Below are 16,507 nucleotides of genomic sequence, written 5' to 3'. Positions count from 1 at the left end.
TCTATATGAAGATCTCCCTCATCTTCTCTGCTCCTAAAGCTTTATTCTTTTTTCTCTGCTCCCACTGATTCACGTGCCATTACTGGGATTTGAACTCAGGGCCTACATTCTCACGCAACTTTAGCAAACTAGAGCAGTCAATAATATTCTAGATCTTGCAGGTCCCAACAGGTTAGACAATTTAAGATCTCTCTTTACAAAAAGAATATCAAAGTGTGAATATGTTTCTAGGTCTCAGGCCCTGTGATGCTAAACGAATTTCCATTGGTTTCAAGGTAAATCTATGTGGAGTGTGCGTTGTGTATCTGTGAGTGTGCGCATGTACACATGGGCTTGAAAGAAGATCCAGACGTGAGCCTCTCCCGTCTGCGGCATCCGTACTGTTTACTCACTGTCTCTCATCTCTTTCTTCTAATTTTCCTTCTTTCTTTCTTTTCTCCATTGCAACTTTGTCTTATGCTAATTTTCTACGTCCTGGTCCTTTGACTCCCCTACCCCTTCAACGTCTTTATTAGTCTCTAGTTCTTAGGATACTCCCAAGCTCTGTGACGATTTGACTGTTGAAATAATTAACTAACATTGTTCCAGAGAAACAAGTAAAATGTGGATAAGCATGTGTGTGTGTGTTTATTATAGGAATTAAGTCACATGATTGTAGAAGGTCTTATAATCTACTCCCTGCAAACGGCCAGAAAACCCCAATGGCATAGAATTCCATCTGCCTCCCAAGGCTCTGGAGCCTCAGCACCAATGTCCAAGGGCCGGGACCACGGTGTCCCAGCGCAGAGAGGAAGCTCACCTTCGGCCAGGGTTTTCTTCAGTTCAGGCCCTCTAAGACTTCATGAGGTCCATCAACATTGGTCAGGGCAGTCTTGTTTCTCCGTCCCCACAGTCAGATGCTAAACTCTTTTGGGAACACACACACACACACACACACACACACACACACACACACACACACACACACACACACACACACACACACACACACACACACACACACACACACACACACACCACGCAAGGCACTAGTGGCTCAAACCTATAATCCTAGCTACTCAGGAGGCTGAGATCTGAGGATCCTGGTTCAAAGCCAGCCTGGGCAAGAGAGTCCACAAGACTTATCTCCAATTAACCACCAAAAAAGCCAGAACTGGAGCTGTAGCTCAAGTGGTAGAGCTTTAGCCTTGACAAAAAAAAGGTCAAGAACAGTACCCAGGCCCTGAGTTCAAGTCCCAGGACTGGCACACACAAAAATAATCCTTAAGATAGTTTAAGGTTTCCTGTACTTTTCCTGTTAGTACTGTTAATGTTTTTATCAAACCACTGACAACATTAGAAATGTAAAACAAAGTAGTATTTACTTAATCCCTCTCCTCAAAGTTTGTATTTAAATTATATGATGTGAGGTCATTTGCAATAATTCACAGGTCCCAAATGTGTTGATAAATGATCATATGATTTTTTGTACATTGTTATAACTTACTATCATCTAAAGAGCTCAAATGCAGATTGAATCTCCTAGTCCCTTGGATGAAGTTTTCCATAAAGCACTAGAGGTCTTACTGCCAAATGGACTGTAATGAGGTTCGAAGAAAGGGTAAAATAGTTGAATATGTAATGCAGAGACTATTAAAGCCATCTGCTGACCAGACTTAACAAGTACGAGGGACTTTTTAATTGAAAAGTTATTTTTAAATGAAGATGAAAATGCATTCATCTTGTTTTTCAAATTCAAGACTTTTTCTGTATTTATGAGACAAATATATACAAAACTGTGGAAATAGTTGCATACTGAGAGTGTGTGTGTGTGTGTGTGTGTGTGTGTGTGTGTGTGTGTGTGTGTGTGTGTGTGTGTGTGTATGTTATATCTTTGTAAATGACCATCTTTTGGTCTTTGAGTAGTACTGTCTTAGTAGCCACTGTCATTACTCTACCCACGAATATCATTTAAAAAGTTGTATGCTTACAATGAAAGGAATGTTGACTGTGAAATTAGACATTTACGTTAAGGTTACTATAAGCACTAGAAATCGTTATTGAACAAGCCTGCTAAATATTGAGAGCCTAAACCACAAAGTTAATGATTTATATATAACAATCTAGCTTTTCTGTCTAGAAGGTATCTCAAGAAGGATTTCTGTTGTTTGACTGTTTTCCTAATATTTGAACAGAGGCAGAGATTGGAATTGGTGATCTGGCTATGTATTTTGAAACACATTGTAATGCTTAATGTTAACAAGGAAAAAGAAGTATGATTTTTTTCTTACTCATTCCATCCTCTCTGAGTTTTGTCTTTGGGATTGGTCATTAAAAACAATCTCCAAGAGAAAAACATGAAGCATAGTTTCTATAGCATCTGTAGTTTCCACCCAACTATTTCACTTCTTGATGTATGAACAGAAGAGTGAAGAACATGTCTACTCCAAAATTCATATTCAAATGTTTATAGAAGCATTACTTGTAGTTGCCGAAAACTAAAAACAACCTAAAGTTCATAAATTGAGTAGAGAAAAAAAATGGCATAGCCATACAACAGAACGGAGTTCAACCACAAAATGGGATACGTACCGACACATAGGACGGGAGGGGTGAACCTTCGAAACACGCAGCACACTGGCACACTGGAGTCTTTTCATAGGAAATGCCCAAAGTGGGGAATGCAGAGCCACCCAAAGTAGATTTGGAAGTGCCAGCACTCGGGGGACGGATGCTAATGGACCCAGGACCCCCTTGTGCCAGAATCTTCCGAGCTAGATGGATGGTTGCTTCGCGTTACATTTTAAGACAGAGCATTTTGTGATACGTGAGTTGTTGGTTAAAGGCAATAGCATATATAAGAAAGAAGCTGTTTACAAAGACTTTTATTATCAAAGGTTATGGTGTCCTATCAAATAGGAGTCTGATACAGCTCAAATAAATACATATCTTCAAAATGAAAAAAATCATAATTTAACATTATGTAAATTCGGGCACAAATCACGTTTACATTTCACAGAGTTACTTCTGATGCATATGCAGAACAACGTACAACCTTTGAGGGTTTCAGAAGCATTAATAATTCTGATCATGATTTTTGTTCTTTCCATTCCTCCAACCTCCTCCCCCCCAAGAGTTTTCTGTCCTTAAAGATTCTTCCTTGTTCTGATCCTTATCACACTTCCTGCTTATTGTTGGTTTTGCCATCATCACTATTCAGCAAGAATTTTGCTGAATTTTTCCTTTTCAATACATGAAGTTCGTGGAAGGAGGGGAGAGGTTTTCTGAGTCACCTTTGGCATTATTGACCAAAAGGGCCTCCTTAACAGTAATGACTGGACACTTCAACGCCCACGTCTCTACTTATAAATAAACATAAAGATTTGTTGGCAAAACATTCTCCTCTTCCAGATCACACAACACAGAATAAAACAACTAGAGGATAACTGTTAGATGGCTTCACTTCTTGAAACTACTCTGGGTACATCCTTTTTATTTTTTCCGGCCTTGCTGGTGGCCGGTTCTCTACCACCTGAGCCACACCTCTGGGCTGACATTTTGTGTCTTAATGGAAGATTGTGTCTTTGAGGCTTTTCTGTTCCAGCTGGCCTCAAGCCTCAGGCCTCTACGTCCCAGCCTCCTGCAGAGCTGGGATAGTTCTTATTGAGCCACCAGCCCGCTGACAGGTGTGTCTCACCACCAATTAAAAGCTCCTGTCAGATGGTGTGTTTACACGCCACCCCTGACAGACATCTGTGTAGGAATGCAAATCACAACTGTGTTTCTCTATAACTTTTTCAGCAAAGGTAGTCATGAAATTGCATCTTCATTTTTTCCATTTATGTTTTTTTAAAATAAATATCAGAACATTTGACCTTATGCAAGCTTTCTATGCCAGAAACCACACATTTGTGAAAACAATATCCTGACAATACAAGCCCTCCATCCAGCTCCAATGCCTCCAAATGTACTACAACTCTAGTAAAACACTCTGAGCAGGGCACCAGTGGCTCATGCCTGTAATCCTAGCTACTCAGGAGGCTGAGATCTGAGGATCATGGTTCAAAGCCAGCCCAGGAAAGTCCGTGAAACTCATCTCCAATAAACCACCAGAAAACCGGAAATGGTGCTGTAGCTCGAGTGGTAGAGCGCTAGCTTTCAGCTGAAGAGCTGAGGGACAGCGCTCAGGCCCAGAGTTCAAGCCCCACGACCAACAACAACAACAACAACAACCAAAAAAAAAACCACTCTGAACCTCACACTGATACCATCTGCCTGGTGCTGAAATAAATTTCCTGCAGATGAATATTCAGTAAAGAAGTTGGAATAAGTAACGTTTACCCTACTATAGATTACACCAAATATGTAACTCCCTTTATTCCTTGTACTGACAGAAGAATGGTGGTAAATTAGCTGTATTCAAAACACATAAACAGAACACCATGTCTAAGAACTCTCCAGAAAGAACTGCATAAATGTGGCTGTGACTGTGCGTGGTATCCCGGCACACTGCCACACAGTTGTCTGTGGGCCTGAAAAATGTCATTTTTTTTTCCCAACTTAGAAGTAAAGTCTCTTTCCTCTGAACTCCTGACGGTTATTAAGTCTCCCCATGACAACAGCTAGGCAGTTAGTAGTTGAAACACAGCACTCTCAGAGTAGGCAAGTTATAAAAGAAGTCCGGAGATCCAGAGCCTTGGTCTCTTCATCTTTCTTGGAGAGCACAGCCTTTATCCTCAGTCGCCAACACTGTCTTGATCCTAAGACTGGGAAAGAGAAAACAGCACATTTGGTACTGAGCCTCTTGAGTACTGGCGTGCTGATAATAGAAGGCATCCTCCAGCACAGACTACTCTTTAGAAACACAGATTCCAGAACCAAATCGCCTGTGTTTGAATCCCAGCTACAGGGGCCAGACCGATTACCTCCTGTGGGCCTCCTTTTACTTCTGAATGGCAATACATAAAGTAATAGCTCAGAAAATTCCTAGTTTAGGACTGCGCCTAGAACTCAATAAGTGATGGATGAAGTGAGTTCACATCGTTATTATCTTTCAAAAAGAACTGGCTCAGGAAAGCCGCCACTCCTTTGCTTTCTCTCTGCAGAGGAAAGAAACAACTAGCAGGAAGATGAGGATTCCCTGTAGCAAATGGTAGGTTTGCAAGAGTCTAGAAGACGAGGAGAGCTTTCAGAGAAGAGGCTAGAAGATGAGGAGGACTTTCGGAGAAGAGGCTCTCCCGTGCTCCTGTCCTATTCAAGTCTTACCTGGTTCTTTTGAATTTAGTTGGTATCAGAAGGCACCGAGTGCTTTTCATGTAATTCAAAGCTCTCGAAAGTGCTGTGAAATACAGGAGAACACGACGTCAAATGCCATTTCCCCACACGAAGAGAGAAAAGCACATAGCGTGTTCAGAGGCATGCTTTCTACGGGAACGCAACATACCTGGCAGGAACAAACCGCTTTGCTGCAGGAGAGAGAAAAGACATCAATGTGGACTAACGGCTTGTCAGCAGATCAGACACAGTTTCACTTGACTCACGAGGGTTTGCAACCCCAGCAGCTCAAGGACCATATATTGTCAAATTGGTAGGAACAAAGTTTACTTAAAAAGAAAAATTAAAAAAAAAAAACTAACAACACAGTGACTTTTTAACACCAGGAAGTAGTTATAGGCCCAGTTTAACACCAGGAAGTAGTTTCAGGCCCAGTTTAACACCAGGCCCAGTTTGCCAATTTTTCTTCTTCCAATTTTTCATGAGAATCATGAGACTTTTCTGCTGTTTATCTGGTTGTAATTCACAGGTTTGAAACCATGGGTCTGGATAGCTAGGCCTGCGTGTTCCCGCAGAGATACTCCCAAAGGTCAGATTATGTTTCAAGTAGATCTTTTTGTGTTTTGTTTTCTTTTTTGCCAGTCCTGGTGCTTGAAGTCAGGGCCTGGGCACTGTCCCTGAGCTTCTTTTGCTCAAGGCTAGCACTCTACCACTTGAGCCACAGTGCCACTTCCGGCTTTTTCTGTGGATGTGGTACTGAGTAATCAAACCCAGGGCCTCATGCATGCTAGGCGAGCACTCTACCACTGAGCCACCTTCCCAGCCCTCAAGTAGATCTTTTTAGGGAACATTTTATCCATGTCTCTGGGTGTGGACATCACAGCAATCTTGTTGCACTATTCCAAGAGCAACACGGCATTCATTACAAACAGCGCCCCCTAGAGTTCTGCACGGCTTACACAACTAGCATTTACATTTCCTTAAACTCTGGGTTGAGTTTCCGTTCCATTACACATGCCTTTCCTGTGTGTTTGCTAGGTTATTAGTATGCATCCAATCAACATGCACTGGTTACTAGATTCCAGTTAAAATGTGCAAGAAAGCAGAGACTCATCAGCGGGAGACACACGTATATTTCTTTTTTTTTTTTTTTTTTTTTGGCCGGTCATGGGGCCTGAACTCTGGGCCTGGGCGCTGTCCCTTAGCTCTTCAGCTCCAGGCTAGTGCTCTAATACACGTATATTTCCACACACGTTTTAGAGTCTTTTCAAGAGCTCCCTTACCTTTCTTCCAAAAGCGCTTTAGAAACCAGAGGAGAAATGAAGTCGCTGCCAGGAAGGAGGTGCCCGCGATGGAAAGTCCAGCTGCCAAGGCAAGACTGACCTCTGCGGGGGCTATGGGAACAAGAGGGAGGAAGGATCAGCAGGAGAGGCCAAGGGCTTGAAAACCTCTCAGGCCGGCCATGTGTCTGTAGGTTGGTTTCTAGGAAATCACAGAAGAGCTGCGCGTTAGGTGCCTGGGCCTGAGCCCTGCCCTTCGAGGTCTGTTGGATCTGTCCCGAGCAGCCCAGGGGCTGAGTCCTGCCAACACTTCCACCGACAACACCAACTTGCCACCAAGCTTTTTCACAGTGCCACGACGTATCTGGGTTACTGCCGCCCTCTTCTCATTCTCTCTCTCTCTCTCTCACCCAACGTCTCCCATTTTCCATTTCTTATTCGTCTTCCTCCATCTCCCTTTCCCGTGCTGGCTTTCTCCCTCCGGCTGAATACGCACCAGCTCCTGTCCACGTCCGTTCTGCTGTGCACGGCCGGGTAGTGACCCCCGGCACGGCCACACGCTCCTCCCTAGCCCAGGGACAGTCCTAGCCCCTCCATCAGTGATCACCTTCGCAGGTCGGCAGCGGCCCCGACCAGGATCCCGAGGCGCCGCAGGTGAGAGCTGCCGAGCCGTTGAGAGCCCACCCCTTGGGGCACGCGAACCTGCACACGGTGCCGGCCACGGGCGCCCCGCTGCAGCTCACGTTCATTGTCTCCGGAGCCTCGAGGCCTGCACACCGGACCGCTGCAAATGACAGACACGGGGCAGAGCTCGGAGGAGCCGCTGCAAACCTCCCCACAGCCTCACGAGCCGTCGCCAGCCCTGCCACTGCTGAGGGCCACTGGCCTGGCCGTGTCAGAAGCTGGGGTGAGGCTCCTGACAGCAAGGCCGTCAGGAATCACACCTGCCCCGAGGAGTCTACGCTGGGCTTACCTTGGCAGGAGGGCACCGCCTGGGACCACCGGCCCTGAGCTGTGCACACAAGCTCGGCTGCCCCCAGGATCCTGAAGCCTTCCTTGCAGCCGAAGACACAAGAGGACGTGGGGGTGAACTCTCCAGCAGGGCCATGCACACACTTCATGGAGCCATTCTGGGGCTGAGGGACAGCGTCACACGTCACAGCTGGAAGACAGGGGAGCACATTCCGGGGGTGTCCATGTAAGGCTGGGCTGCAGCAAGCGTGTGGGCATGGCCCTGCTCAGGAGTCAGGCTTGCCGCGCTCAGTGGGGGGGCGTTCACCACCGTCCCCAGTGGAGGAGCGAGTGTGTCTACCTTTGCACACCGGCGGCTCGCGGTCCCAGCGTCCAGACGAGGTGCACGTGAGGGTCTCCGTGCCCGTGACCTCGAACCCTTCCTTGCAGCCAAAGGAGCAGGTCGTGTTCCACGGGAAGCTGCCAGGGCCGCGGGAGCAGGTGCTGAGCCCGTTGGCAGGGCTGGGGGGGGCACGGCACTCCACCGCTGCGGGGAGAGGCCGTGGGCTTTACAGAAGCTTGTTGCAGACAGAGCCAGACAGCCACCGACGAGAGCGCACCCCAGACAGAGCCAGAAAGCCACCGACGAGAGCCCCCAGACAGCCAGACAGCCACCGACGAGAGCCCTCAGACAGCCAGACAGCCACCGACGAGAGCCCCCAGACAGCCAGACAGCCACCAACGAGAGCGCACCCCAGACAGAGCCAGACAGCCACCGACGAGAGCCCCCAGACAGAGCCAGACAGCCACCGACGAGAGCCCCCAGACAGCCAGACAGCCACCAACGAGAGCGCACCCCAGAGCCAGACAGCCACCAACGAGAGCGCACCCCAGACAGAGCCAGACAGCCACCGACAAGAGCGCACCCCAGACAGAGCCAGAAAGCCACCGACGAGAGCCCCCAGACAGAGCCAGACAGCCACCGACGAGAGCCCCCAGACAGCCAGACAGCCACCAACGAGAGCGCACCCCAGACAGAGCCAGACAGCCACCAACGAGAGCCCTCAGACAGCCAGACAGCCACCGACGAGAGCGCACCCCAGACAGAGCCAGACAGCCACCGACGAGAGCGCACCCCAGACAGAGCCAGACAGCCACCGACGAGAGTCCCCAGACAGCCAGACAGCCACCGACGAGAGCCCCCAGACAGCCAGACAGCCACCGACGAGAGCCCTCAGACAGCCAGACAGCCACCAACGAGAGCGCACCCCAGACAGAGCCAGACAGCCACCAACGAGAGCCCCCAAACAGCCAGACAGCCACCGACGAGAGCCCTCAGACAGCCAGACAGCCACCGACGAGAGCCCCCAGACAGCCAGACAGCCACCGACGAGAGCGCACCCCAGACAGAGCCAGACAGCCACCAACGAGAGCCCCCAGACAGCCAGACAGCCACCGACAAGGAGCAGACCCCAGACAGAGCCAGACAGCCACCAACGAGAGCGGACCCCAGAGCCTGGCCCGCGCTGCCACAGCCCTCCTCCTCCTCTGCACCCTCCTCCTCCTCTGCACCGGCCCTCGCCTTGGCCCTTCTTTACTTGGACGGTGCAGAGCGGCTTTGGTCAAAGGAAAACCAGTGCCTCGGAGCAGAAGGCGAGAGTGACGGCTCCAGAGCAGGACTGGATGAAAAACAAGACAGGCCGACATGAAATGGCTTGTTTGGATCCCAGTGACGCCTGAAGGACCAACATTCTCCTCCCGGGACACGAGATCCAGTGAGGGGAAGAGAAAAGGAGAGACGTGGCTTGATCAGCACGGATTTGTTGGTCCCATTACGCAGAAAAGATAGGCAGAGAAAGGTGAGAATATCATCGAGACTTAGACAGGGCCACTGTGCCCACCCCCGGCTCCTGTTAGGGTCACCAGAGCCTCAAAAATGCCCCTGGAGACAAGGAAAGGCTTCTTGGAGCCCACGGGTCTCAGCTTGGCTGCACCTGGTGACAGAGACGGCTAGTGGTGCTAACGATGGCGGTATAAAGACCCTTCAGTGGCGTGGGAAGAGGTTCAAGGCTGGCCGCAACCCAGGGAATGAGGGGTGCGCGTGAGCATCCGCTTGCCCGTGGGAGGGCTTACCCCGGCAGGCTGGGGGGGGAGCGCTCCACAGCCCAGAGGACGTGCAGTGTGGGGTCTCCGGGCCGCTGGGCACGAAGCCCCTGTCACAGCGGACAGAGCAGGAGGCGCTGTAGCCGTCTGGCCCGAAAGGCCCCGCGCAGTCCAGCCTTCCGTGCTCAGGACGCTCCTGGGCTGGGCAGGTCACCGCTGGAAGAAGAAGCCGAGTCACTGGTGTCCCATGGGCAGACCCCTGGGAATTCCTGAACCCCCCCCTGTGAACCCAGGCACCATGGAACTGAAAGGCCACCATCGCCATCTTCATTCCACCCCGCCACCTAGAGAGATCAGCTACAGTCACGGGCCATAGAACCCATGACAGTCCTCAGGCACGATGCCGGTCCCATAAACACACTTGGTCCAGGTGCCATAGGCTAGTACATAGAGCATCTGGGCCGGGACGCCGGGAATGGGCTGACCACCCAGGCCCAGCCTCCCCATACCTGACTGCACCCTGATGACCCAGACACAGGAAGACAGGCGCTCAAGACACTGGAGCTGATGCTGCCCTCTGCAGGGAAGGAGGAGCTAAGAACTAGACTCACCTTGCTCACACCTGAGTCCACGGAAGCCGGGGTGGCACCCGCAGGTGTAGTTGTTGATGGTCTCTATGCATTCGCCGTGGCCAGTGCACGAGGCTTCCGTGCAGGCAGCTACAGGAAGAACAGTCCAAGATGAGCGCTGCCGCAGGCTGTTTGCCTGAGTTGCTTTATGAGTGCAAGAAATGCATCGTCAATGTGCTCATGACTTTAACCAAAGTGCTTTAGACAAAATGCCAGGTCTGGGACTGGGAAGGTAGCTCAGTGGTAGAGCGCTTGCCTTGCATGCCTGAGGCCCTGCGTTCGATTCCTCAGCACCATATAAGCAAAAAGAAAAAAAAGCCGGAAGTGGTGCTGTGGCTCAAGTGGTAGAGCGCTAGCCTTGAGCTGAAGGGCTGAGGGACAGCGCCCAGGCCCAGAGTTCAGGCCCCACGACCTGACCCCCCCCAAAAAAAGAAAATGCGAGGTCTGATTGTGAGGTTCACCTCTTTTTACACCCAGAGTTAATACGCAGACAGGAGAGCAGCTTTTGCTGGCACCAGGCAGAAAGAAAAACCATTTTATCCCTAGCTCTAAAGACATTTCCCCCTTCCCCAAATACACAGATGCATGCATCTATAGATACTCTCTACAGCAATAAAACTACATGCACACACATAAATGCATAATGCACACACATAAATGCATAATGCACACACATAAATGCATAATGCACACACCTAAATGAATAATATACACACATAAATGCATAATGTGCACACCTAAATGCATAATGCACACACATAAATGCATAATGCACACACATATATGCATAATGCACACACATATATGCATAATGCACACACATAAATGCATAATGCACACACTTCCTGCCTACATTCACATGAAGTTAAGAGGCTACCATGGCGGTCACACATGCTGCTTTACAGTTGTATGTTTAGGGCTGGGAATGTGGCTCAGTGGTAGAGGGCTTGCCTAGCATGCATGAGGCCCTGGGTTTGATTCCTCAGCACCACATACACAGAAAAAGCCAGAAGTGGCTCTGTGGCTCAGGTGGTAGAAGGCTAGCCTTGAGCAAAAGAAGCTCAGAGATGGTGCCCAGGCCCTGAGTTCAAGCCCCAGGACTGGCAATAAATAAATAAATATAAAGTTGTGTGTTTGAAAATATAAACTGCTCTTGGAGAACCACTGCTGCTGTGACCGCCTTCCATCTGAACTCTGGATTTCACATGACTACTTCAGGGAAAGAAGAGGAACCACATACTAATTTCATCCATTGACCTGATTATGGTTTGGAGTTCACTAATGCTGAATTGTGATGTTTTGTGTGTGTGTGTGTGTGTGTGTGTCAGTCGTGGGGCCTGAACTCTGGGCCTGGGCGCTGTCCCTGAGCTCTTCAGCTCAAGGCTAGCACTCTACCACTTGAGCCATCTTCCCAGCCCTTTACCAGCGTTCTTTTCCAGCCATAATTGGGTGGGTGGATTGTCTCCTACTGTAAATGTTAAACTTCTCAATAAATTTGAATTGATTGAAAAAAAAAAAAAAATATATATATATATATATATATATATATATATAAACTAACCAGAGTAGAACCCAGTTGTGGGACACTATAAAGTTGACAAACCGTTCAAATGCTGAAACGGACCCTTCCCCTTCCCCTCCTCTCTCCCCCTCCCCCATCCCTCCCCTCCCCTCCCCCTCCTCTCTCCCTGTCGCCCGTCCCTCCCCTCCCTCTCCCTCTGCTCCCCCTCCCCCGTCCCTCCCCTCTCTCCCCCTCTGCTCCCCCTCCCCGCCCCCTCCCTCTCCCCCTGCTCCCCACGCCCCACCTGTGTAGCACAGAGCCAGCTTCTTCTTGTCGCACCGCTCATCATTCCACTTCCCAGAATCCTGCTCTCTCTTGATGTAGATCTCCACGCAGTCCTCGTTCTTCTGCTTGTTGTTCGGCTCACCCGGAGCCCAGTTCCTGGCTTCTTCAGTCAGGGGCTTCTGGGTCCCTACCCAGACCCACACGCCGTTGACTTTTCTGATTCCGATCCAGTAGTAACTTGGTGCAAAGCTCAAGGTGGAGTTTAGGTACTCAATCTCTTCCTTATTTTGAATCGCCACCAAGTGTGTGTACCTTTGCTGACAGTAAGCGCTGGCTTCGTCGTAAGTCAGGAGTTCTGTGGAGGTGTGGTAAGACCAGGGTCTACTCTCTTCAACAAGAAGCACTGAGGGCGGGGGAGGAAGGTGGAGGGTAGAGTTTACTTCTGCAGTGGTTTAACATTCCTCCTTGTCTTTGAGATATATGTATATAATGCATCCATAACATTATATATATATATATATATATATATATATATATGACCTTTGGAATGGCTCAAGCCTTATCAAGTTTTCAAAAGTAGGAGAACACGGGGAGGAACTAGTACTTCTTGCATTTCTCTGTTGTCACCAGCCACACTAAAAGTTCTTTATTGTCTTCTTCTGTCACCAGCTAGTAGTATACCCACCTTACAGTAGAATAACAACCAACACAGGGAAGCTTGGGCCCTTACTGTGTGCCACTGTTTGAGCACTTGAAAAGAACCATGTATTGGAACCTCATTATGACTAAATAGGCACTGATCGTCAATACTTGAGACATAATGCAACTCAACCCCTAAGAGACAAAGCCAACTGCTCCGAACACAAGCTGGTGACCAAACATCCCACAAAGGACAGCCCCACCTGCAGGGAAGAATATTCTGGTCTTCAGTGTCAGCCGTGGGCATGACATGACTTACCCACAGCCAGAATGGAGAGAAAGCCGGAGACAGTCATGACTCCGAGAGGCCTTCCAACAAAGGGTTAAACTTGAGCCGTTTCTCTGGGGAGAGGAAGTGCAAGTATGATGTTGATTATAGAATATATACTCCCTAACTGCTCACATTCTTTTACCGTGAATAGTATTTAAAGCAGCCTTATGAATAGTATTTAAAGCAGCCTTAAAGAAGTTACGTATAGATTTCCAGTGTCACACCTGTCATTGAGACATTTCCTATCATGCTAAAGTACAAAATATAAGGTTTTTATCATTTAGGCATGGAGAGAAAAGACAGGTTTTAACTACAGTGCAATAAAGCTGATTTTTTTTTTTTTTGTCAGTCGTGGGGCTTGAACTCTGGGCCTGGGCGCTGTCCCTCAGCTCTTCAGCTCAAGGTGAGTGCTCTACCACTTGAGCCATAGCACCACTTCCAGTTTTCTAGTGGTTATTGGCGATAAGAGTCTCACGGACTTTCCTGCCTGGGCTTTGAGCCATGAACCTCAGATCTCAGCCTCCTGAGTAGCTAGGGTGACAGGCGTGAGCCACCAGCACCCATCTAAAGCTGATATTTTATAAGAAGGCTTTTCAGCAGATCCCTTTACCTTGAGAAATCTGTTTCGTGACCAAAGTGAGTATGGTAAAGCCTTCTGCACTTACTGTTTTTGTCAGCTGTCACTTGGCCTCCAGCTTCTCAGCGATGTGTCTGCTGCTTCGGTCTCCTCCTGCTCTCCTCCCAGGGGAGGCCAAGCCCCAAGTCCTGGGAATTCCAACTCCGCTGGAGCCTTTTATAAGAGAGTTGGTTTCCTGTGAGAGGACGCTTCTGTCCAACTCTGCTGAAGAGGAAATCCTTTACAACCCCCAGAACGTTTACTAGGAGTGCCCACGATGATTAAAAAAAAGAGAGAGATGATGTCAGAAACTCTCCCTTTTCTATGCTTTATGTTTTTCATGTGACTTTAGTCATAGGGCATCAATGTCTGCTTTTTTAATTCTAATCATGTAAATTCCATGTTTTTGCACTATTTAGGACTTTAACCTGCCATGTCGTTGTGGTTGTTTCTCTGAGCCATGTAGGATGCTTTTCCCCCATAGCCGTCATTTGTGGATAGTCACTCACTTTTTTCTTTCATTCTCACGGACCAGCTCAGCCTATTTTGATATACACTGTCCCCGGGGAATACACCAGAAAGAACATGTTAATTAACCCTTAGATTGTGCACACGGGTGAGGACTAAATCATAAAAACTCCCTTTTACCTAGATATTTTAAAAATGCCTTGTGTCCCTACAACAAGAAGAAAGTGGGAGATGGATTTCGATGTTCCTTTCTAGAAACATTCATGGTTTGATCAGGGAAAATAATAAAGATTTAACTTAGAGCTCGCCATGGTGGGGCCTGTGACCACGCGGAAGCAGAGGCGTGGGTTCCGCCAGCCTGGGCCACACGGTAAGAGCATGCTCATCTTTAGAAATGGACACATACACTCATACGTGTTTGATAGAAAATGTTCTCACTTTTAAAACAGTGCAGGTACAAAGACTGGAAACCACTACAACATTCCCGGGAAGTAGGATCTGGGGAAGTGTTTATTTCCTTCCTGTTTCCAAGTTTTGCCATGTTCCCCTTTCAGTGTGTGTGTGTGTGTGTGTGTGTGTGTGTGTGTGTGTGTGTGTGTGTGTGTGTGTGTGTGTGTGTGTGTGCATGCATGTGCATGTGTGTGTGCGTGTGTGTGTGCGCGTGCATGCCAGTGCCAGTACTGGGGATTGAATTCATGGCCCGGGCAGTGTCCTTCAGTTTGTTCACTCACCATAGGTGTTATACTGCTTGAGCCACCGCTCCACTTCTGGCTTTTGTCTTTGGTTTCTGTTTTTTTGGTTTTGGTCATCAGTTGAAGATCAGAATCGCAGACAGACTTTCTTGCCCAAGCTGGCTCCAAACCTCAATCCTCAGGTCTTAGCCTTGAGTAGACAGGATTATAGGTGTGAACCACTGGTCCCTGACTTCCCTGTTCACTTTTATAGTAAAAAGAATACAGTCTTTAAAAGCTTGAGCTCCCGTTCGAATGGAAGGGGTGTGTGTGAGATCATCCATCCCCATGTTTCATGTGGGCATCTCCTCTGGGGACTGTACACATTACTCTCCTCAGCCTCTTTTCTGACTTAAATGATAGAAATAGTAAATGGAGATGGCTTTCATTTTCAGATTTTTTGTAGGTTTGCACTAATGAAATCAAGCTGTTGTTCTATCATTACAGATTAAAATCAGAGATCTAGAAAAGAGACCATGGGCAGACTTGAGGGAGTGGTAGAGAAAGGCCTATTTATGTTATATATACATATATATATATATATATAATTTATGTTGTAGACATGGATACAGATACATAGAAACAGACATGCAAATCGATATAGAGATAGATACATGTTTTATCCAGAGATGTGTTATTCCTAACAATTACTCTGCATTCTCCCCCAAGTATTTCCTGTGGCCCTCTCCCTAAGGCTGGGCCTGCAAACCCAGTGGTTTGGGTTTTGGAAACTGATGGAGTTTGTTCAGGTCCCCCGGGGTTGCTGAGTAGGCTATAAACAGACCTTTATGGAGAGGCCCCAGGAGGGAGACAGCAACGGATTCTAGAAGTTCTTTGTCTGCCCTGTCCTGTGGAGATCTGATGCAGGGCATTCATTCATTGAGGCTAGGGAGATGGAAGTGAGTTCAGAAAGAAATGGAGTGAATCTGAGGTACGCTGTGGTACTGAATAGTGTCTCTTCCCTCTAATTCCAACTTTCCTCCAAAAAACTGGTTGATGGCGATGTGTGAAGGCCGCGAGGAGTCCTCCAAGCTCTACCACTCAGTTCTCAGCCTGGCTGCATCTCCGTTTCATGGGAGCCGTCTCCTAAATGGAAGAAGGTATTACCCAGGCGCCCCCCAGGCCGCACGGCCAGGATGGGCCATTTCCTCTCTGGAGCGCCACACGCCCAGTTCATCATCTATTTTCCTGGAAATAGTCCTTTGTCCTCATCTCCACGCCCTCTAAGTAGGTGCTTTCTCTGCCTGACTTTACTCATTCTCGCCCCTCTGGAGAAAGGATATCTTTGGGAGGGAGAGAGCCAGAAAGAGGATGTCAAAGTCCCTGAGACAAATGTTCGAGTTTTACCCAAGACCACCCTGTGGACATGAGACTGTTCCGTGGGGTAGAAAGTAGCACCGGCTGTAGTGACGGATGGCACTGTGGAGGAGTCACTTTACGGTTTATGATGGAGTCTCAGAACTGACTCAGCGGGAGATCTCGCAGTAGCCTGTTCCTGGCTGCAGGGCAGGAAGGCCTCTATTCTCCTCCCTCTATAGAGCAAAGGGCTTATTTTACCTCTTAAGTGTTTATTCTTTGAAGAGCTGAGTACATCTAATCCCACAGAACTGTCTGCTCTTCTAACATCTGTTACTAGCTTTATAGAGACTTAAAAAGTGGAAATCTTGATGGAGATTTGGTCTCCTGTGTAGAACACAAGCATATTTCTTGCATACTCAAA

At 48.2% G+C, this 16,507-nt stretch overlaps 1 protein-coding gene across 1 annotated transcript; it reads right to left on the bottom strand.

Annotated features, from left to right (window-relative positions):
- Window positions 1-4,358: 4,358 nt before the first annotated feature.
- Window positions 4,359-12,997, bottom strand: LOC138818185 (E-selectin-like). Its single transcript, XM_070009140.1, has 11 exons — window positions 12,961-12,997; window positions 12,022-12,405; window positions 10,199-10,306; window positions 9,618-9,803; window positions 7,846-8,031; window positions 7,507-7,695; window positions 7,141-7,317; window positions 6,537-6,647; window positions 5,423-5,444; window positions 5,245-5,317; window positions 4,359-4,745 (listed from the first exon to the last, which is right to left on the bottom strand). The coding sequence occupies exons 1-10, from the start codon at window positions 12,995-12,997 to the stop codon at window positions 5,260-5,262; spliced, it is 1,458 nt and encodes a 485-aa protein (XP_069865241.1). The 3' UTR covers window positions 4,359-4,745; window positions 5,245-5,259.
- Between the last annotated feature and the right edge of the window lie 3,510 nt (window positions 12,998-16,507).

The sequence above is a fragment of the Dipodomys merriami genome, unplaced genomic scaffold (assembly GCF_024711535.1).
Source record: "Dipodomys merriami isolate MVZ:Mamm:240054 unplaced genomic scaffold, mDipMer1.0.p SCAF_72, whole genome shotgun sequence".
NCBI classification, from domain to species: domain Eukaryota; kingdom Metazoa; phylum Chordata; class Mammalia; order Rodentia; family Heteromyidae; genus Dipodomys; species Dipodomys merriami.
Note: the sequence above shows the minus strand (reverse complement) of the source record. Positions and strands in the feature narration are given on the sequence as shown.

Coding starts and splice junctions, on each gene's coding strand:
- LOC138818185 (XM_070009140.1), bottom strand. CDS start 12,997: ATGACTGTCTCCGGCTTTCTCTCCATTCTGGCTGTGG. Junction 8,032..9,617: donor TCCCCCCCCAGCCTGCCGGG/GTAAGCCCTCCC, acceptor CTCTCCCCGCAG/CGGTGGAGTGCCGTGCCCCC. Junction 6,648..7,140: donor GCCGCTGCCGACCTGCGAAG/GTGATCACTGAT, acceptor TTGTTCCCATAG/CCCCCGCAGAGGTCAGTCTT.